Source organism: Delphinapterus leucas, chromosome 15 (genome assembly GCF_059928025.1).
Source record: "Delphinapterus leucas isolate spDelLeu-1000000601 "Yukka" chromosome 15, BTC_Dleu_Yukka2, whole genome shotgun sequence".
Taxonomy (NCBI): Eukaryota; Metazoa; Chordata; class Mammalia; order Artiodactyla; family Monodontidae; genus Delphinapterus; species Delphinapterus leucas.
In genome coordinates this window covers 74,727,491-74,750,401 of record NC_143143.1, presented here as the reverse complement: position 1 = coordinate 74,750,401, position 22,911 = coordinate 74,727,491, and the positions used below count along the sequence as shown (strand labels likewise).

Genomic DNA, 22,911 nt, shown 5'->3' with positions numbered 1-22,911 from the left:
TTTTAAAGAAAAGTAGCATCATGCATTAGCCCACCTCCTCGTCATTGCTCTTTCGGTTTTGCATAGTACTTTTCAGACTGTTGGTGGTCATTTTTACCAGCTTTCATGAAGAAAAAAAATACCAGGGTGAGGATCCCCCAAATTACTGCCACCAGCCCTCTGCTCCATGCATCAGCTCCAACATGCTCCCCATGGGGCACCAGAGAAGAGAAGGGGCCTTTGGATGGTAACAGAGTGCAGGTGGGCACAGGAGAATCCAGCAGGCCGGTTTCTTAGGGTATGCGGGGTGGGAGTCACACACTGGAGTTTCTTCCCTTTCTAAGGCTACCCAGTGGGGATGCAGAGCCCAGAACTTCCTGCCTGGAATAATAGCTCCTTTACCTACTGTCCAGTATTCCCAACACCAGGCATTTCTCTGAGCCTACAATGGACTTGCCTGTCCCATCACAGTTAAAATCAAAGCCAACACCTTCCCTCAGTCCTCAAGGCCCTGCATGATTCGGCCCTGCTCTCTCCCCAAGGCTCTCTCCTCTCACATGCCCCTGACCCTGCTTCCGCCCCACTGGCTCCTATTCTGTGCCTCGAACACATTAAGACACTTCCCTCCATACAGCTTTTGCAAGGGCTGTTCCCTCTGCCTGGAATGCTCTTCCCACAGGTCTGCACATGGCTGGTTCTGCCTCATACTTTGGGTCTCTGTCCAATGTCACGTCTTCAAAGAGCCTTCCCCGATGACTCTATCTAAAGTTACCTCTCCCACCTCTCCTGACCCCTCAACTATTCGTCACTCTCTATCTGAACACCACTTTTATTTGCTTCATCACATTCAACACCTCTTATTTGCTGCCTTGTTGATTGTCAGTCTCTCCCTCCTGCCCTGTAATTGCCATGAGGGCAGAAGTCGTATCTCCTCTGTCCACCACTGCAACTCTAGTACTTGAGATAGATCCTGGCACACAGTAGGTTCTCAGTAAAACTGCTAAATAAACGAATGAACGACTGGACACCCAGCTCAGGCAGCGCCTTAGAGACGGCAGGGAGGGGCCGCAGCGCCACACTCACCGTGCATCTGGTAGGTGTACGGGCTCTGTCCAGTGGGGGCGGTGCTGAAGCTGGAGCCATAGCTGAGGAATCCACTCTGGCCAGGGGAATGGTTCAAGCTGTCTTCTGTCTTGATGCCTTGGAAGGAGGAGAAAGAAGCACCAGGCACACATAATTAGGATGCTTCCTTGTCACCCGCAGAAGGGCTACTGCGTCAAGACAGCACGTGGTTTTATCAGCTTCCAGACTGGTTGCAAACTGGTGGTTTGTGAGCTGAAGTTAGCCTACACACGTGTCTTGCTTGGCCTGCGTATTTTAAAGGAAAATCTGAAATTGGTTGTTTTCGTTTAAAAATCAGGAGATTTCTCCAAAAAATCTAGACTTATGGCTTCTCTTGAGCAACAGGATGGCCTAGAAACCTCATCCCTGTGTTTGCGTGTGATGACAGGCTGCCCCCGTAGCTCCCGATTTGTGTGTTTCCCAGGTCACCATGGAGCCCATATTGTCTCTGAGACATGGAGGCTAGTTTTAAGGTACTATTTTTTCATTGCAGGTTTTTGGTGTTTTTTCATCCTAGGACACGTTCAAAAGTGCGAAAGGGAAAGGCAGGCTAAGAGCGTCTCATGTTTTGCACACGCAGTCAGCTTCAGGCTTCCTGCCTGGCCCTGAGGGTAGTGAGTTTACAACCCCTTACTCCAAGGACTAGCTCCATGTATGGCTTAAAAGTACATCAGGATTTGGGGTGAAGGTATTACATGAACCATCTCTCCTCTGTAAAGATGATGCCCCTTCACCCTAAGACACACTCCCCACTCTTCTCATGGGTGGACCTGCTTATCCAAAGGCCACAGTTACAAATCTGCCTTCTGTTTCAGCCAAACTCTGACATGCTTCCCCAAGGCACGGGCACCAATTCCATGAGCCACTGGCTGGAGAAGGAATTGTATTGAGGGAGGAGGCTGACCCGCCAGTAGCCCATACATTGTATTTTTATTGAAAATATAATCAACTTTGCTTACCTTTGTCTTATAGGTGTGCGATAGTATTCCAATACTATTTAAATTTGAATTTTTAAAAAAGAACTCTGCCAGTTCTGGGGATGGTTTTGTAGCTATGGTTTCCCTCCTTCTCACCCATTCACCCCCATAAATGAAGAGAATGCTTAGCGAGGTAAAAATGATGGATTTTGAGTCAAGCGGTCTGCGCTGGCATCCGGGATGGTTTGCTTCTTTACTTGGTGACCTGGACAGTTTCTCCTTCAACCCCAGCCTGGAAGTCCCCTCCCTTATGAAATAAGATGCTGACCCCCACTGGCAGGATTGTTGGGAGATGAAAAGAAGGGGAAAGAATGAACATATAAAGCTGTGGGTGAGGTACTTAGAAGCACACACCTCTTTCATCTTCACAACAATCCCATGAGACAGGCAATATTACTTTCCCTATTTTAAAGATGTGGAGACTGGGGTTCAGAAAGCCAGGTCACTCGATCAGCTTCTTGTAATCAGCAGGTAACTCTGAAGTCTAGGTTTTCTTTTCCTTCTCTTGATACCTCTCAATAATGGGTGTGAAAGGATTTTCTGCACTAGATGGTGCTCAATTTCAGTGATGGTAGTGACGACAGCAACAAGCTATATTTATACGGCACCTTCTTTTGCTTCATCTGCCAGGGATGATTAACGGTGTATTCAGTACAGTCTGTCTCCTGGTGCAACTAGAGTCAAATCTAAACTCCTTGGGTGACGTGTTCCTACGTGGGCTCTGCTCACCCCTCTGACCTCCGCCTTCTCCAGGCTCCCTCCTCCCTCTGCTCAAGCCGTGTTCTCAGTCACTTCACTCATTTTAGTGTCTGAATGGAAATTCAAAGTAAGGAACATCACTGCTCATTCAGCCAGTCTCCTGATGATGGATTCTAGGTCGATTCCAATTTTTTTTTTTTTCTATCACAATCCAAGATAGAATGGACAACATTAGAATGTTTGTCTCGGATGGATACAAGAAGAGGAATTGCTAAGTCAGAGGGTACATACATTTTTCATTTTTAACTAGACACAGACAAAACTGCAAGAATATGTCTTTCGACTCAGGGCCTTTGCACATGCTCTTCTCTCTGCCCTGGAATGCACTTCCCTCCACCCCCTTCTTTATCGGGCTAATGCCTTCTCATCCTTGATTTCTCAGTTTAAATGTTGCTCCCCCAGAAAGGTCTTCCATGACCTGAGTCAGCCCCCTGATTACTCCCTCCAGAGCACCCAGTTTTTTCTATGGCTCTCATCACAGTTCATGGGCTTAACATCTGTTCTTTCCTTAGGCTGAGAGCTCCAGGAGGGTGGGGGCTGGGCTGGGCTTGTCCACTGTGGCATCCCCACACCTGGCTCAGTGCCAGGCGCACAGCAGGTGCTCAATAAATACCTGTCGAATGAATGAATGAATATGGAAGAAAACAAATGAAAAAATTTCACCTCTCCTTCTGTTTGCTGAAGTGGATGGATCATAAAATTCTAACCCATGAGAAAGGGGAGAGAATATGGTGGAGGCACACAAAAGGCTTAGTTCTGTAAATCAGGGTTGCCCATATTTGGTCCATGAACCAGTCACCAGCTCATGATGAGAAAGCACAGAAATTGAGAAGTAAGTATTTAGAAACTTTCATAGCAACTTGAAATTGCTATGGCATCTAAGGTCATATCTCTAGGCTTCTATTTTGTATGAGTTTTTTTTTAATTTCATTTTTTCTAGTAATTATTTTTGTTGCATTTTACCAAAGAGTCAGTCCATGATGAATTAGAAATTAAAAAGCAAAAAGCCCAAAACTGGTCTTTTACCTCCAGGTGAGAAGCACTGCTCTAAGAGATTCAGTTCAAAGGAAATCTGGTGATGGTCTGGTCTGAGGACAGGCTGGTGGCATCAGCTCTCCTGCCCTCTAAGCATTTCTCATGAATATCTTTATAGCAAAGAGAACAAGGCCTCCAAAGATGCTCAAGAACTACCTACAGGTTCCACTGTCTTCAGCTCACGGGAGTACAGAAGGGAGCATGTGCATTTCAAAGAGGTTGTCAGCCAGAGATGCACTGGGCATTCATTCATTCATTTCACAAACATGCAAAATAATACTCTACACCTGGGGTCAGCTAACTCTGGCCCATGGGCCGAAGGTGATCTGCTACCTGTTTTTGTAGATGAAGTTTTATTGAAACACAGATACAGGCATGCCTCAGAGATATTATGGGTTCAGTTCCAGACCACCACAATAAATCAAATATTGCAATGAAGCAAGTCACAAGGATTTTCTGGTTTCCTAGTGCATGTAACAGTTATGTTTACACTATACTGTAAATTAGCAACTGAATTTGTGTAATATTCTAAATCCTTTGTTGTCATTTCTATAATCTTCACAGCATCTTCACCAGGAATAGATTCCATCTCAAGAAACCACTTTATTTGCTCATCCATAAGAAGCAACTCCTCATCCAGTTTTATCATGAGTTTGCAGAAATTTAGTCCCGTCTTCAAGGACCCCACTTCGAATTCTGGTTCTCTTGCTATTTCTGCCACATCTGCAGTTACTTCATTTCCTTCACTGAAGTCCTGAACTTCTCAAAGTCATCCATTAGTGTTGGAATCAACTTCTTCCAAACTGCTATTAATGTTGACATTTTGACCTCTTCCCATGAATCACCATCTAGACTGGTGAATGCTTTCCTGAAGGCTTTCAATTCACTTTGCCCAGATCCATCAGAGGAATCACTATCTAAACCAACAACAGCCTTACAAAATGTGTTCCTGAATAATAAGATTTGAGAGTTGAAATTACTCCTGATCCATGGGCTGCAGAGTGGACGCTGTGTTAGCAGGCATAAAAACAACATTCGTCTCATTGTACATCTCCATCTTAGCTCTGGGGTGACCAGGTGCATGACCAATGAGCAGTAATATCTTGAAAGGGATCTTTTTTTCTGAGAGCTAGGTCTCAACAGCGGGCTTAAAATATTCAGTAAACCATGCTGTAAATGGATGTGTTCTCATTCAGGCTTTGTTGTTCCATTTATAGAGCACAGGCAGAGTAGATTTAGCATAATTCTTAAGGGCCCTAGGCTTTTCAGGATAGTAAATGAACACTGGCTCCAACTTAAAGTCATCAGCTGCATTAGCCCCTAACAAGAGAGTCAGACTGTCCTTTGAAGCTTTAAAGCCAGGCATTGACTTCTCCTCTCTAGCTATGAAAGTTCTAAATGGCATTTTTTTTTTCCAGGTATGTGGTAAATTAGTGTTTCCTTTGTTTTATTTTAATTACAATTTCTTTCCTACTCAGAAACATTTTCAAAGTATGATATCTGCGTCACTTAAAAAAAAACAATGGAAATAAATAGCACAGACATAAAGAATGATAAGGATGTGTGTTTCATGGAGCATCCTAAATACCTATTTGAAAATTCTGAAGTATTTGGAATATTTTCTTATTGAATATCTTAACTGTACATATCTATCGCTGAGACATTTAACTGTACATATCTATCACTGAGACATTTATTTTAAACTAAAAAGTTCTTCCTTGTTTGTAAAAGTAGTACATACCAGGCTTCATTGCATTTTTCTTTAAATATCCACAGTTGTTTTGTATATACTGTCAGAGTACAAGATTAATTATTTCTAAAGGGAATGAAACCTACGGAAAAGGAACAAAATTAACTTAGCATTCCCTTTTATTCAACAGAGCTATGGCACAGAAAAAAACAAAACAAAAAAATAAACAAGCGAGACAGATGGATGGGTAGGGTCAAAAAAGGGAGGAGAAAGGATAGGACCAGATCCTAGTGAGCTGCAAATCTCACCAGAGGGTTGATGGAAATTGAGATTGGTGGATCAGGCCAGGAGACAGAGCTAAGTAGGAGAGGAGTTCTTAATAGAATCAAAAAGAGGGTTGGAAGTTAGGAAAGAGTAGTAGTAAATGTGATCATATGGAAAAGGGAATGGGTTCTTAAACCTGATACATAGCATCTTGTGAACATTAAAATATCTCTACAAGGATAGGTGTGTGCCTTCCACATTTCCCTCCAGGCTGTTTTGAATGTGCCTTGAATTCATATTCCACAGTTGCAGAACGAACTGCCACAAACTTAGTGGCTGAAAACAAAACTCATTTTTTCACTCACAATCCTGTAGGTCAGAAGTCTGGGTGGGCTCAGCTGGGTTCCATGCTTAGAGTCTCACAAGGCTGAAATCAAAGTTTTGGGCAAACTGGGCTCTTATGTGGGAGCTCTGGGGAAACATCCATCTCCAGGCTCATTCAGATTCTTGGAAAAATCCAGTTCCTGTATCTGCAGATTTGAAATCCCTTCATCCTTGCTGGCTGTCAGCTGGGGACCATTTTTGGCTCCTGGATTCCACCTCATTCCCTCTCACCCCCTCCATCCTCCAATCAGTAACGTTCCATCAAGTCCTTTCCATGACTTCCATCTCTCTGACTTCCTCTTCTGTCGCCAGCCACAGAAAACTTTCTGCTAAATGGCATTTTCGAATCAAAGGCTCCATCTACATTGATAATCTGTTGCCTAGTGTAGCCACCTTTATGACTTATCTTAGCTAGATCTTCTGGGTAACTTGCTGCAGCTTCTACATCAGCACTTGCTGCTTCACCTTGCACGTTTACGTCATGAAGCTGGCTTCTTTCCTTAAACCTCATGAACCCACCTCTGCTAGCTTTAAACTTTTCTTCTACAGCTTCCTCACCTCTCTCAGCCTTCAGAGAACTGACAAGAGTTAGGGCCTTGTGCTGGATTAGTCTTTGGCTTAAGGGGATGTTGTGGCTGCTTTGATCTTCTATTCAGACCACTAAAACTTTCTCCTTACCAGCAATAAGGCTGTTTCACTTTCTTACCATTCATGTGTTCACTGCAGTGGCACTTTTTAATGTCCTTCAAAACTTTTTCCTTTGTATTCACAACTTGGTTAACTGTTTGGCGCCAGAGGCCCAGCTTTCAGTCTGTCTTGGCTTTTGACATGCCTTCCTCACTAAGCTTAATCATTTTTCGTTTTTTCTTAATTTAAAGTGAGATATGCACGGCTCTTTGTTTTTCACTTGAATACTGTGAGGCCATTGTAGGGTTATTAATTGGCCTAATTTCATATTGTTGTGTGTCAGGGAATAGGGAGGCCCGAGGAGAGGGAGAGAGATGGGGGAAATGGCTGGTTGGTGGGGCAGTCAGTACACAACATTTATTGACTAAATTCGCCATCTTATATGGGCACATTTCATGGAGCCCCCAAACAATTACAATAGTAACACCAAAGACCACTGATCACAGATCACCATAACAAATATAGTAATAATGCAAAAGTTCAAAATATTGCCAAATTGCCAAACTGTGACACAGAGACACGAAGTGAGCAAATGCTGTCGTAAAAATGGCACCAGCAGGCTTGCTGGAAGCAGGGTTGCCACAAACCTTCAATTTGTAAAAAGCGCAGTATCTATGAAGTGTAATAAAGCGAAGTGCAATAAAACAAGGTATGTCTGTACACCCATTCGTTTATGTATTATCTGTGGCTGCTTTCAAGATACAGGGTAGACCTGAATAGTTCTGATAGACACTGTATGGCCTGCAAAGGAAAAAACATTTATTATCAGGCTCTTTACAGAAAAAGACTGCCGACCTCTATTCTTCATAAAGTAATGCAGAGCAATGATAAACAGCAAATCCAGGGGCGAAATGTTGGATGACCATGTTGGATGGTCAGCTCATGGGTATTTGTAGTGCTACTCTTTACACTTTTAATATGTCTTAAATGTTGCATAATACATTGAGAAAAAAATACTCCACACTCCTGACCTCCTTGCCTCTAGTTTGCTCAACTGTGTTATTATTTCCCCGCAGCTATTTAAACAAAGGTAATAATGCTATTTGCCAAGGAGCAAGGAGAAAAGTTTCCTAACAAGATTCAGCAAGGTTTGTCCAGACAGTGAGCAAACACTGCTTGCTCAGGCACAGGCATATGTGAAGGGAAAGGGTTTTTTATCCCAGCTGTCGTTACTTAGTGATGTGGACATTCCAGGTGTGTGTGTGTGTAGCAGCCTGATTCAGCTGTACTGACTGAACATTTCCCTTGGGCCAGGCCCTGTGAGCTAAACCCTTTATAGAGATCAGGAGTTGACACATGATGGCCCACTGCCTGTTTATGTAAATAAAGTTTTATTAGAACACAGACACACCCATTAGTTTACATATTGTTTGGCTGCTTTCATGCTTCAATGGCAGTGTTGAGTGGCCCAGAAAGCTGAAAATATTTATGATCTGGCCCTTTACAGAGAAAAGGTAGCTGATCCCCAACGTAGATGATCTCATTTAATGCAACAACATTCGTTAGGAAGCCAGACTTAGGAGGAAAACTGCCCAGAGTCTGAGGACCAGCAAGGGACAGAGGTGAGGTGTGAACCTAGAACGTGTGATCTTACCACTTACGCTGTATTGTTAGGGCACAGAGCCTCTGAAGGTAACTGGGACTGTAAAATGACTTTGAACCAAATTAATTTCCACCGGATGCCATGTTTTGTCTGGGAACAGGGTTAGTTTTCTCTTTCATGCTGAAAAATAATCCAGCTTCATGTTTCTTGGCTGTCAGCCAGGCAGGGTAACTTACGTGTGATTTTATCACAAGCCTTCTGGCACAGGAGGGACAGAAGTTAGAAGAGATGCCCACACCAGTTGGCCAAGGTCTGTCATAGGTAATCCCCCAGGATTTCTGGAATGTGTGCTCAGGCAGTGGAGCTCAGCAGTGAAGGGCTTAGACTCCAGATCCAGGCTGCCTGGGTATAATTCCACCTCTGCCACCGACCAACTGGGGGACCTTGGGCGAGTTATTTATCCTCTCTGAGCCTCCATTTATTTATACCTTGAAAGAGGATAACGATGGGACTTCCCTTGGAGGGTTGAGTGGCGGTTTAAAAGGACAAGTAGACACAGAGCCCTGAGAACTGTGGGTGGCAGCATCTCAGTGATGCAGCATCTCAAAGATGCAGTATCTCAGGGAATACCCTGGGGGTCCAGTGGTTAGGACTTCATGCTTTCACTGCTGAGGGTCTGGTTTCAGTCCCTGGTCAGGGAACTAAGATCCCACAAGCTGTGTGGTGCAGCCAAAAAAAAAAAGCGTTTTTTTTTTTTTTTTGAAGATGCAGCATCTCAGTGATACAGCATCTCAATGATGGTGTCCATGACCAACGCCTGACCAGGTGCTCTGTGACTTGTCACTCCTAACTCCACAACTGCTCTTGAATATGTCTACTTCTGTCTGTTCAATGCCCCCCAGGTCTCCACATGGCTCTACTCCAGACTTTATCAGTCTCCCAACCTACCTTCCTGTTTCTCCTCTTGCTTCCCTCCAATTCAACCTCCCCACAGCAGCCAAAGTGATCTTTAAAAAACCCAGATTGTATCAGATAGCCCTGTGTTTATAAATCTGCCAGTGAGTTCCTGCTTCACTTGGAATAAAATCCTTCCCAGGCGCTAAGGCTCTGCCCACCTCGCCTACCTCATCTGTGTACTGTGTTCCAGCCACTGGGCTTCCTGGATTTGCCAAGTCCATCTTCCCGGGGTGGTCGCCTCGGCCTGGACACCCTCCCTCCCGTGCTTACGAATGGTCACCTCTCAGTTCTCAGCTGAATCAGCTCCTCATGTAAAAGGCATTCCCTGGCGCTAGAACCTATATTAAATCTTGCTTGTTCTTTACCCTTTCACAGCCTTCTTGTCTTCCTTTATATCACGCATCATAATTTGAAATAACACCTACAATTTTTAAAAGTTCATGTAATTTCTTTCTTCCTCGAGGCTAGGGGTTGCAAACTTAAATGTCTTCAGGGGACAGGCAGCTAACTCAAGTGAGTAATGAGGGTGGGGGAGGACTGTGGTGAACACAGGCTAATAGGGTCAGCCCTACTCAGAGCCACCTACTCCTGACACAAAAAATGTGGGCCCAATGCCGCCCGATCATCTGTCGTTTTTTAAAAAGACATTAGGAATATAAACTTCTATGTAAACATTTCCCATTTAAAAATTGGCAATTAATTTTTTAAATGTCAAGTATATTTTATAGGTTAAAAAAAATATCCAAGGGCCACATTATCTGTTGGCCTTCACTTTCCAGCCTCTGTTCTAGACTGTAAGCTCCACAAACACAGGGCCCATTCTGCTTGTTGACCATTGTATACTCAGCACACGACCCAATGCTGAATGAATGAATGAATGAATGAATGAACAAAAGAACAGGGCAGAGGAAGGGAGGGAGAAGAGGGAGGAAAAAAATTCAAGATTCAGTCTCTGCACTGAAGCCACACCATCTAGTTGGCAAGACAAGATGATCTGATTAATTTAACCGTTGAAGAAGCTGAGGTGTGGAGAAGCCAGGGGCAGTTGAGTCTGGAAGGAAGGCCTCCTGCCTGCAATCCTGTTCTTTCCACTGGATACCATGGATTTGGGTGGATCGGAAAGCCATCTGTATGGATGTCTGTGCTTTCTGCCTGACCCCTCCTCCTCTGGGGACTACCCCTTCCTCACACTCAGATCAGTTCTCTGGGGTGAGCCTGACCTGATCATTGGTGCCATGGGTGGACATGGGGCCATCCAGAGCATTCCATCTTTCTGCCCCAGGGTCTGACCATAGGAGTCCAGGTAAAGAGATCTCTGGGACAATGTGGCAAATCCTGGACAGCGGAGGCTCTCTTTTTGGGGAGTTCCAGCCTGGAACTGCTAGGGCTGCCTTTGGCACCACAGTGGAGAGCCTGCCTGAGACGGAAGCCCACACAAAGGGAAGCAGAGAGACTAATTCCTCCTATTATCATACCTGGATCCAACCCTGCCTGAAGCTAAAGCCCTAAGATTTTTCTGCTATGTTTGCAATAAACATCCTTATTTTCTTAAGTTAATTAGCATTGGATTTTTGTTGTTTGCTACCAAAAGGGCTTTGGTTGATACATCAATTAAGATGGGAAGAAATCACATGAATAAAAGCCACAGGGGCTTCCCTGGTGGCGCAGCGGTTGGGGGTCCGCCTGCCGATGCAGGGGACACGGGTTCGTGCCCCGGTCCGGGAAGATCCCACATGCCGCAGAGCGGCTGGGCCCGTGAGCCATGGCCGCTGAGCCTGCGCGTCCGGAGCCTGTGCTCCGCAACGGGAGAGGCCACAACAGTGAGAGGCCCGCGTACCGCAAAAAAAAAAAAAACCCAGTGTGACGGTTAATCTTATGTGTCAACTTGGACCACGGGGTATCTAGACATTTGGTCACACATTATACTGTGTCTGTGAGGGTGTTTATGGATGAGATTAATTTGAATCAGTGGACTGAGTAAAGCAGATTGCCCTCCCTGATGTTGGTGGGCCCCATCCAATCAACTGGAAACCTGAATAGAACAACAGACTAAGTAAGGGGGAACTCCTTCTGTCTGAGTGCTGAGCTGGGACATTGGTCTTTTCCTGTCTTCAGACTCGAACTGAAAAATGAGCTCTTCCTGGGCTTGGGCCTGCCAGCTTTCAGACTAGAACTTACAACATCAGCCCTCCTGTTTCTCAGGTCTTCAGATTCAGGCTGGAATGACATCCTCTTCCATCTCCTGGGTCTTTAGCTGGCCAACTGCAGATCTAGGGACTTCTCAGCCTCCATTATTGGGTGAGCCAATTCCTATGATAAATGTGTCTCTCTGGCTCAGCTCCATCCCATTGGTTCTGTTTCTCTGGAGAACCCTGATGAATGCTCACAGGGACAGGTGAGCAGTGGATGGTGAGCCTAGTTCACTGAGCCTCCAGTTCTTGGCAATAGCGTTCTGACTGTCAAGGTTGCATTGTCTCTTGTTTTTGCCTTCCCAGCATCCATTTTTCCTTCTTCTGATACCACCACTGGGTTTTCCTTTAAGAGAACCATCCCTTCCTCATATACAATCCATATGCTTCACCCTCCGATCACCTCCCTCACCTCTGCCTCCTTGCTTGTGCCAAGGGTCAACACTGGATTCTGGTGGAACTACTGGGAAAGATGAGATGTCCTTCTGCTGAGCGTGCTGAGCTGAAAGCATGCAAACCTGGAGTTGACAGGTACAATCTTTGCTGTCACATGGGAAGAACCCATGTGGAGGTAAAGACAACTCAGAGGGAAACATCTGAAGATGGAGTGAGACATCTTCCTCGTGATATCATTCAAGCACCTGGATCCAGCCATACCTGCTATCATACCTGCTATCAGTCGTATCCCCAAATTTACCAGTATGTGAATCATTAAATTTCCATTTTCCCTAAGCCAGCTTGGGTTGTGTCTTACTCTTGCAGTCAAAAGAGGTCTTGATATAGTCTCTAGATCTTGAACCATATTTTTTTTTTTTTTTTTTTTTGCGGTATGTGGGCCTCTCACTGTTGTGGCCTCTCCCGTTGCGGAGCACAGGCTCCGGACGCGCAGGCTCAGCGGCCATGGCTCGTGGGTCCAGCCGCTCCGTGGCATGTGGGATCCTCCCGGACCGGGGCAGAACCTGTGTCTCCTGCATCGGCAGGTGGACTCTCAACCAGTGCGCCACCAGGGAAGCCCTAGATCTTGAACCATATTTAAAGTGTCTGTCCTTCCCCTCTATCTCCAATCCAAAATTAGGCTGGCTGCATTTATCATTCTGCATTTCACTGAAGCAACAGGGCAAAATAAAGACCATGATGGTGGGGATCCCAGGGGGAAAGCAAGAGCTTGGTCAGGTACTCACTGTAAGAAGGGATTCCATAGGCTTGTGCTGGAGGTGGGTAAGCTGTGTAGGGCGTGGCCTGCTGGATCCCCGCACTGTACTGAGTCTGGCCGTAGGCTGCCATGGCAGTGGGATGCTGGCTGTGCAGGACACGTGGGCAAGGTCTGCATGGAAGGAGAGAAGATGAAATCTCCAAGCCCAAGCCCAACCCAGCATCCCTCCCCCCTTATTCTGGTATCACCACCACTGCTATTTTCCTTTGGGGGTATTCTTTTCTTTTCTTCTTCTTCTTCTTTTTTTTTTTTTTTTTTTTTGGCCACTTGGCTTGCAGGATCTTAGTTCCCTGACCAGGGATTAAACCTGGGCCCCAGCAGTGAAAGCACTGAGTCCTAATCACTGGACTGCCAGGGAATTCCCTGGGTATTCACTCTTTCCAGGGGAGAGACAGCTTACATGTTCATCAAATCCTATTTCATTTTCCTTTCCTGGGCACCAGGAAGATTACATTTCCTGGTTCTGCCTGACAGAATGCATAAACCACTCATAGGTCTGGCCAATAACACCATCCCCTCTCCTCTTTCGGCAGCAACTGTGGAGGGTACCAGTTGAGAGGGCGGAGCCAACACAGTTACATCCTGGATCCCTGAGTCAGCTTGTGGAGGAGAGGTGTGCTGGAGAGTTTCCTGGGATTCACATTGGACTTTATATAAGAAACAAACCTTTGTTGTGCTAAGCCACTGAGACCAAGGTTTATTGATTACTGCAGTGTAGCCTATTCCACCGTGACTATCTACCCTAATTTAGACACCTTCCCAATTGATTGTAGCTTTGACAGCATTGTCATTCAAGATGCCCTGCTCTTGGCCATGGGGTGGGCACATGGTGCAAGATCATCCAATCAGACTCTGTTCTGGGAATTTAAATCTTGGGCTGAATAATTCATTCCAACAACCACATTCTGAAGAGGCTGTTTTTTAGTTCCTTCCCATTGCCTGGGTCCTAGAAGCTGTCCTACTCTTGGTCTTTCTCAAGGCCTGATTATTCCACTTTTGCTTCCATTGTGAGCTACTCCAGATCTTCCAAAAAAAGTCCTTTTGTGTTTACATCAGCTGGGGTCTATTTCTGTTACTTGCAACCAAAGAAAAAAAATGGATTCCTTACTCCAAGATGAATAATGGGTTTCATGAAGGGCTAGGATTTAACGGGCCACTGACCTAAGACATCTGGAATATAATGACCGCTAGTGATCACTGCGCTCTGACCACGGGCTACGAACTGTGTCACATGGGCCTAATATGTGCACTGAATCGCATCGGATACTGATACCAACTCTCTGGGGTAGAGGCTCTTCTAACTCCCATTTTAGAGAAGAGAAAACTGAAGTTCAGAAACCGCAAGTCACAGCTAGAAAGTGGGAAATCTGGAACTTAAACTCGTAAGTCTGACTCCAGAGCCCACACTTGTAATCACGAAGCTTTGCTGCTTCTCAGTGATGGGCCTGGGATTGACTCAGTCCTGTATTTATTGCTCCTGTAGGGAGCAATAAATAAAGTCAAGGTTGGTTGTTATAACAGGAAGGGGACAAGATGGTGACTCTACGGATATAATTTCTTTGGCCAGTGCAATTTTTTCTTAATTTGAAGTTGCCAATATTTTAAAACCAGAAGATTCACACACACACACACACACACACACACTCTCTCTCTCTCCTTATTTCCCTCTTCTCTTGCAAAGCACATGCTTTGGAAAGCCTGGGTCTACTCTGTGTGCTGCCATCAATTCTTGGGCCTACGATATGCCAGGCACTGTCCCAATTATTGCATGTAGACTGGCTCATTTAAACCTGATAGCAACTGTGACAGCTCTTGGAGGCAGTTACTACTCCCATCCCCATTTTACAGATAAGAAAACTGAGGCAGAGAGAGATGAAGGAACCAAAAGCACACAGCTGGTACACAATTTGAACCCTGGCTCCAGAGGCCACGCCCTTAACCACTCCACCTCTCTGCAACTTGACAAACTGTATCTAACTATCCTGGCCACAAGTTTATCAGTAGATGGTAACGAGATTCCCAAACCTGTATCTGATTCCATTTTGATTACATCACCTTAGTAAAAACCTGTTGGTTTCCAGAGCTCCTCCTACATACGAAGCCTGATGGCAGGCGTGAGACAGATGCAAAAGTTCGCGGAATTATAAAAAGATGTTCTCAGGCCCTCTTTCTTTTTGACAACTACTGTGCCGAAGGGTTGGGGAACTTGTTCCAAGATGCATAAGAAACTTGTTTGCGCTGGAGACGCCAGAATCAGTAATGGAAGGCGTTTCAGCAGTCAAGATTCTTACCCTGTGAGGTGCTTGGAAACGCATCTGGAGCATTGGGACTTAGTGCTGAGCAGAGAACCTTATTTGAAAATGTTCCCAACTTATACCTGTCTTTGGAAGTAGAAGGTGGAAACTGGAGATGATCAACTCCTGCTTCCCATCAAAACCGACGTGAAATTCTCAGATTAAACTGGGGCTCAAGTGAAAAACCAGAGAGAGGACAGTGGAGCTCTCTAACCCCAAGGCCATAAAACAAGTTAGGTAGATTTAACAGACCTCAGTTGCTACCGACAACCCCCAAAACATCTTCTGGAGGGAAAGGAAGGCTGAGAAAGTGTGTTCCTTATAAACAGCTTCTACGGTCTCATCCAGAGAGGAGCATGTCCAGCTATGGAGGAGCTGAGTATCCAGACTGAGGGCCATGCTGACCGCCCTGCCAAACCCGGGGCTTCTCACACTAGGGGGTGCGGATGGGCAGCCCCTGAGGACCCTGGGTAAGCCCTGTCCAGCACTGGGCTCCCACTAACCCCTGCGCGTGGCTCTGGTGGAGCATTTGTACCATCCACTCTATTGAGGTCTCTGATCTACTGGTCTCTGTCCCCACTAGACTGGAAGCTCTCCGAGGGTAGGGACTGTGTCTCACTGATCTCGCGAGTCTCCAGTGCTCCTATGAGATTTGGTACCAAGGAGTGTTGGGTGAATGTTGGAGCAGGAAGAGGGAGGAAGGGGCGGGGAGGAGGGGGGAAGAAGGATAGAGAGGGGCAGGGAGAGAAAGATGGGGCAGGAGGAAGGAAGAGGAGGGAGAGCACGAGAGAGAGAGAGGGCAAAGAGAGAGGGAGGGAGACAGAAAAGGAGAGAGAGGGAAGGAGGGAGAAAAGACGACAAGAGAGGGAGAGACAGAGAAGCAGGAAGGGAGAGAGGAATTGAGAAAGTCTGTGATAGGAAAGGACAGGAAGGAAAGGAGGAAAAGACTGAAAAAAAGAAGAAAACAACAGCCAACACTCTCAGGAAAGTCTGTTCCAGACCCCTTTCTAAGCGCCCTTTATGTGGGGCAGGCATCATGATTGTCCCCCTTTTCCAGATGGCGAGACTGAGGCCTGGGGAGGTGGGGTCGTTTGCTCAAGGTCACTCAGCCAGTAAGAGTAGTGCTGGGATTCTTTTCTAGGGAGTCTGGTTCCAGAGCCTCTGCCCTCCAAGAAAGAGAGAGGGAGAGAGCGTGAGAGGGAGATAAAGCAAGGGTACTCACCTTGCAAAGAGCTGGGACACACTCAGAGCCGATGTAGTGATGCCTGGAGGGGAAAAAGAAAAACATTTGAAGGGCTTGAGCTGTCAGAGCGATGTTCCCCAGAAGCTATGACTTCAGACGCCAGGTTGAGGGGGAAGAAACTCAGAGAGTTGCTGCCAGGGACTTTCTCAACCACACAAGCTTATCTGAGGCACACCATTGTAGCACTCTCCTTCTTGAAAACCTTTTCTGGGTGTGCTTTGTCTCCAGATACTAACTGAAGGACTACGTATAAAGAACCTGTAGCATCTAGAAACATCAGAGTAGAATCCATCTCCCCACCCATTGTACAGATGGAGAAAGGAGGGCAAAGAGACAGAAACAACGTGCTTGAGCCACGTAACACGACTAGTTGTCAGCTGGCGCCATTTCTACTCCTGGATGAAGACCCACTCCCTTCCTTGCCTTAAAGGCAACCCCAGAAACCTAGAAAGGCACACACTGGTTGGCTCTGATTATCCAACACCTATTTTCCTTCTTCTTCTGATGTCACCTTGATATTCCTCCTCTCCTTCCCCAGTTTCAGTTCACTGGGTTCAGGTGGGGCTGGCCCCAGCACTTAGGGGAGGCACATCTTGGATTATCTCCTAGGCTCCAGCTAGAGTGTGGGGCAGGGAGATGGAAGGGGCCCAAGGTCCTGATACAAGTGCTCTACGCTGTATCTCTGGGCACTCAGCCTCCAACCATGGTTGGGAAGCAATAATCAGGACATGATGAAAACGTGATAGAATTTTGCTGGGAGAGACATTTCCAAGAGGACAATTTTACAAACGAACAGTTCACTGGGGAGGGTTTTGTGCTGTGTCATTTTAAATAATGCAGTGCAAGGCCCTCAGCGTGGAGCCCTGGCAAGCTCCAGATGACGTGTCTACTGATTGCACCAACCTGCCGATTCACACTCCCTGGTATGTAGGGCAGTGGCTGAGGTGTCCCTGTGCCTCCTGAGAAATGCCCCAAGCCCTCCAGAGCTCTGAGCCTCTCTGTAAACCAACCTGCAATTCCAACTCTAGCACTCAGTAAGTAACGAGACTTCGGGCAGACTGCCTATAGTCTCTGGGCCTCAGGGTACCCTCCTGCGAAATGGGGAAAAAACATTTATCTCACAAGGATGCGTGAGGATTAAATGAGATGATGACGACGACTGTATGCATCATTTACCCAGTGCTTGTTACATGCCAAGCTGCCTTCTAAATCCATTGCCTGGATTATTCTAATCCTCATAACCACCCCTTGAGGAGGGTTCTCTTCACGTGCCCATGTTACAGACGAAGAGCAGGAGGCGCAGAGTTTACATAACTCACTCAAAGCCACACAGGTCCTAAAGGGTGGAGCTGTGATCTGAACTCAGGTGCTGGCTCCTGACTCTGGCTTCCCAACCAGGACACAGCAGCCCACAATGACAATCACCATCATAACAGCAACCAGCACCCGCTTAGATGTTCACCATGTGCCAGGCCCGTGTTAACTGCCTACACGCATGAACTCACTTAATCCTCATGGCAATGCTACAAGGCCGACAGTGTCATTATCCCCATTGCACTGACGAGGAAGCTGAGGGTCCAAAGGCTAAGTGCCTTGCTCAAGCCACATAGCCTGTGGACATGGGAACTGGGACTTGAACCCAAGGGCTGTCTGAGTCCCAAGTCCATCTCCTTAATCACCTCCCTGGCAGAGTCACATTCTGTTCGAGTCCCAAGCCACCGGGGTGAGAGGGCGAGTCCTGAAGTCCAGCTGGTCCAGTGGGAAAGAATCTGCCTTACAATGCAGGGGACGTGGGTTCAATCCCTGGTCAGGGAACTAAGATCTCACATGCCACGGGGCAGCTAATCCCGTGACACAACTACTGAGCTCGTGTGCCGCAACTAGGGAGCCCGCGTGTCGCAAACTATAGAGCCCAAGTGCCCTGGAGCCTGCGTGCCACAACTAGAGAAGAGAAAACCTGCATGCCACAATTAGAGAGAAGCCTGCGCGCTGCAATGAAGAGCACATGCACTTCAACGAAAGATCCCGCGTGCTGCAACGAAAGATCCCACGTGCTGCAACAAAAGATCCCGCATGCTGCAACAAAAGATCCTGCGTACCGCAACTAAGACCCGACACAAACATAAATAAAATACAAAGATAAATAATATATAAATCTTAAAAAAAAAAAAGGCTGGACAGCATTAGCGTATATTGCTCATAGTAAGGAGGAGTTGTGGGATACTTTTGTTCCAGTTGTAGACGTGAGAACGTGTTGTGTGTGTGCTGAATGCCTGTGTAAAAATATGTTTCTTACTATGTGTCATATTTTTAAGAAGTCGGGACAGCAGGGATCTAACTCCAAGGAAAGGTGCCGGTGCACAGTAGGTGCTCACTCGCTGCTCATTTCCCTTCTCCGGGTTTCCTGCCCCAGGCAGAGCCTCCCACATCCCCTTCCTCCTCCTCCCACAGGATGGTCTCATTCTGAAAGAGCCCCAGTCTCATTACTGGTAAAAGCCCATGATTTGAGTTATGTTTAGTAATATATAAGTTACTGAATTAAACATTTTGAATATGTTTTCTTTAATAAATATGTAAATATTCATAAAAATCGAAATCTATGGAAACAGTCCTAGGGGCTTAGATTAACTCGGCATTCTAGAAATCTGAAGCAAGCATCTCCCCCAGCCCCCAACCTCTGCACCCTGATTTGCATGTTCACCTCGCTCCCCCTCCTCTGTTCCTCTGAACTGTTATGCAATCAGCCTTCCCTACCAGGGCAGTTCTCCCTCTCCTGCTGTGCAAACCTATGGTCCTCTTCCACCCCAGCAACCCCCAGGAAGACTGTGCAAGGAAGAAACAGGCATTTAGTCAGTGCTAAGAGATTTTCCTTCTGCAGACCGTGTGATTTTTGAAAAGCACAGGCTCTTTTTTCTTTTTTTTAAACTGGTATCACATTTAACTTTTTTATCCTGGGACACTTGGGAGAATTGAGAACCTGGAAAATGAACGCATTATATATAGAATAATCTCCTTCCCTTTCGTTCCCTCCCTTTCTTCTTCCTTTTTTTGCTGGCAAGGATGGCACAGACCTCATGGAGACTCCTGACGGTCCGTGCCAAGGTAGGGCCCCCAAGCTCCTTCCCTTCCTCAGGGACCTGGGGTGGGACTGTGTAAAGGACAACCATGCTCAGTGCTTTGCGTGCAAAGGTGGAGCAGGGACTCCCCAAGAGCAGAGAGCCTCTCTCTTCCTCTGAAGCTCTTGCTGTGGTTCAGGGCTGTTAGTCCGCAGAGGTCCTGTGGACCAGGAGGCCCAGATGCAGCTGGAGCCATCTGTCATCTGCGTACTAGGCAATGGGCCTCACAGTGATTGTGTGGGCAACGCACGCTCCAGCGTGAAAGGTGGAGGAGTGGGCATCATTGTTTAAGTCGCAGGAACAACCTCGTCCTCAATGTAGCCCAGGACGTCTTTCGGTGATCCCCTAGATGCCCTCATCACCACTTTCTGGATGCTGTTGTGTTTGACAGCTTCCTCCAAATGGTGAGTCAGAGCCAGACAGACACACTGAAGTGGAGACATGGGAGGCCATGCCACAGAGCATCCCATGCAGCTCAGGAATGATCTGGCTCATAGACACGGCAATGCCAATTGGATGCAGGCATGATGCTCTGGACAGCAGCACAGTCATAGTACCTCAGCTTGCCAGAGGGGCAGAGAGGGCGTGGACTGTGGTCATGAGTCCCTCCATGATGCCAGTGTCATAGACCCAGAGGGCATGCTGGCAATCTAGGGGGAGTGGTCATACTTCTCCTGGTCACTCCATCACAAACATGGAACCCTCAGCATAAGGGCAGATGACCCTTTGACTTCAGTCCTCAAGTGAGCCCCAAGCATATTCAGGGTGGTGAAGACACCATATGCAGTAGAAGCAGCAGCCCTTTGATACTGGTAAGATCTGGTGCCTGGTAGATGGAGATGCCCTTCCCACTGACCACAGGCTCCTGTTCTCAAACTTGGCAGTGCCATTGAACTTACTTGATCAACAAGATTGGGGTCAGTGGCGGAATCACTGATGGCAACTTGTATCCATGTTGCCAGTGGTGAAACAGCCCTGGTGACCTGACTCAATGTAGTCAAATCTATTTATTTCAAGCTTCACCATGTGTCTCTGAGGGATGTGGCTAGTACACAAAATGGGGCAGCCGGGAGGGGCAGAGAGCCTCCTCCATTTACTTGTGAATTTAAAACTCTAAGCCCCTCCTCCTGCCCAGGTTCCAATGGGCGAAGGGAGAAGGATTAGCTAAACAGATGGCCAGAGCCTCAGGATGAGCTCGTTCATTCGTTCATTCATTCATTCATTCATTCACCGCCTGCCATGTGCCAGCAAAAGCAGTCAGAGTTCCTGTCCTCATGGACCCTCCAGTTTTGTGGGGGAGATAGGTTGTAAACAAATACTTAACTAGATAAGGCAAGTACTTAATTACAATGATAACAGGGTGCAAAGGAAGGAAGTGGATGATACAGAGCAGAGCACCTGGAACATTCATATGCACAGGATTCGCCTGGGGATCTTATGAAAATGCAGACTCCAGTCTTTAGGTCAAGGAAGCTCCCAGGTGATGCTGACATGGCAGGCCCGGAAACCAGACTTTGAGTAGAGAGGGTTTAGACCACAGGCTAATGAAGAACTGCAAATTACGAAAAAGTCCCAATTCTGGGTTCATAAAAATAAATCTCCATTCGAAGTCACAAACTCAAACGCCTACTGGGGCCAAGAAGGGAATAGAAATGATCTGCTGTAATATGAGGAAACCGGAGCTGGGGTCTCTGTGTCTGAGTGCACGCGTATTGTGTGATTGTGTGTGTGCGTGACTGTGTGATGTGACTTACCCAAAGACACACACAGCTGGTTCATTCATTCATGCATTCAACAAATGCTCACCATGCACCTACTGTGGACCAGATCTACAATCCAAATCTCATAATTTGTTATCTTAATGTTGCTTCCCAAAAGAAAAGCACGTGGGCTGAAGGGGTCAGACCCAAATTCAAGTCCTGACTCTGCTGCACTATAACTGTGTGGCTCTGAGCCCATCACTTCCTTTCTCTAAACCTCAGTTTCCACATCCACAAAATGGGGTACTATCTCATCCCTGCAGGGCTGTCGCAACGATCGCAGGAGGCAGGTACCTGCCAGGTGGTAACTGCTCAACACACAGGAGCTATTATTAGTCTTCTATTCTCCTGGGGCCCTTGCTTCAGCCACTTCAGTTGTGAGCCCAGTTTGAATGCTCACACTTTTTTTTTTTTTAACCTCTCACTGGGAGGGTTAAGAAGCTAATGATTCTAAAAGCAGCAACCACTATTATATTGCCTAATTGGATCCCAGGGGCCACTTCTAACTGATCCCCCATGAGATGAGACAATTTCTAATGCAAGATGTCTTGAGGAAGGTCTTGGCTACAAAAGCTGCATGTCTGTAAATTTCATCAGCTCATCTCCTTAGTGTGGGTGCTTTAAACAGCACTCAGATCAGCGTCAGCGACAGCAGGAGGGAGCACTGTATTAGGAGTTCAGCATGTGCGCCCCACAGGTAGAGGTCGTTCTGGGTGCTGAGGCCCCCAGGAAGCAGGCTGAGAAAGGCTTAAAATTGGGAAAGGTGAAACTGATCTGTGGCTCCCCAGGCCAGACCTGGGCAAAGCTCTGGGCAGCTCAACCTGGCTTGGGTGAAATGAAAGAAAATCTGCCAGCCCCTGGCTAGAACCGGTGAGACTGAAACTGGAAATTACACCATATCATGCCCAGGGCAGAGGAGGGGCAGGCAGTCTGAGTGAGGATGACAGCCCAGCTTGTTCTGCCGGGAGGTGATTTCACCTCTCCGAGGAAACACTTAATGAGATTATAGCCTCAGCTTTTGCAAAATATGTCTGCATTTCAAACGAAAATAATTTTTTCTCGATTCAGCTGTGCTTTCTTAGTTCCATAACTTTTTCCCTCCTCCTTCCAGAAGATGGGATACAATTCAAATCCAAATTTCCCTTAAATAGTAATGAATGATAGCTTATATTTCTCAAGTGGTTCCTACAAGCCAGGCACTCTGCTAAGGACTACTTGGGCCTTATCTCTTCTATTCCCCATAACAACTCAACGAGGAAGTTGTTCTCTCTACTTTATAGATATGGAAAATGAGGCAAGGAGAAGTTAAAGAAACTTTACTAAGGATTCAAAGGCAATATCAATCTGAAGTTATCTGTGGTTCCTAAAGGTTACTCTATTCATCCACCACCCACCCATCACCCATCCATCTACCTACCCAACCATCCACCCAACGTCCATCCACTCACCCACCCACCCACTCACCCACCTACCCACCCATAAATAATTTTTAAGGACCTACCATGAGCCAGACACTGAGCCGTCTGCTAATTAAGAACAGAAATTTAAATACATATGTAGGAATAAAAAATTGTCTTTGTCCTGGAGGAATTCACCACCTAGAGCAATGGTTCTCAACCTTGGGTGCACAGTACTGGGTGCCTTTGGAGAGCTTTAAAAAAATTTCATTGCCTGGGTCACACTTTGGACCAATTAAATC

At 46.5% G+C, this 22,911-nt stretch overlaps 1 protein-coding gene across 10 annotated transcripts in view; it reads right to left on the bottom strand.

Annotated features, from left to right (window-relative positions):
* EYA2 (EYA transcriptional coactivator and phosphatase 2) overlaps positions 1 to 22,911 on the bottom strand; it is a 254,907-nt gene that overhangs the window by 146,148 nt on the left and 85,848 nt on the right. For 8 of the 10 annotated variants that reach the window (XM_089897015.1, XM_022564975.3, XM_089897017.1 and 5 more), the window contains 3 exons: positions 16,316 to 16,358; positions 12,768 to 12,910; positions 1,063 to 1,179 (listed from right to left, as the gene is read on the bottom strand). In XM_089897015.1, coding sequence (XP_089753141.1) covers positions 1,063 to 1,179; positions 12,768 to 12,910; positions 16,316 to 16,358 — 303 coding nt within the window. Of the gene's footprint in view, positions 1 to 1,062; positions 1,180 to 12,767; positions 12,911 to 16,315; positions 16,359 to 16,796; positions 22,652 to 22,911 lie in introns of those variants that run through there. The other 2 variants (XM_089897021.1, XM_089897020.1) reach the window with 2 other exon arrangements.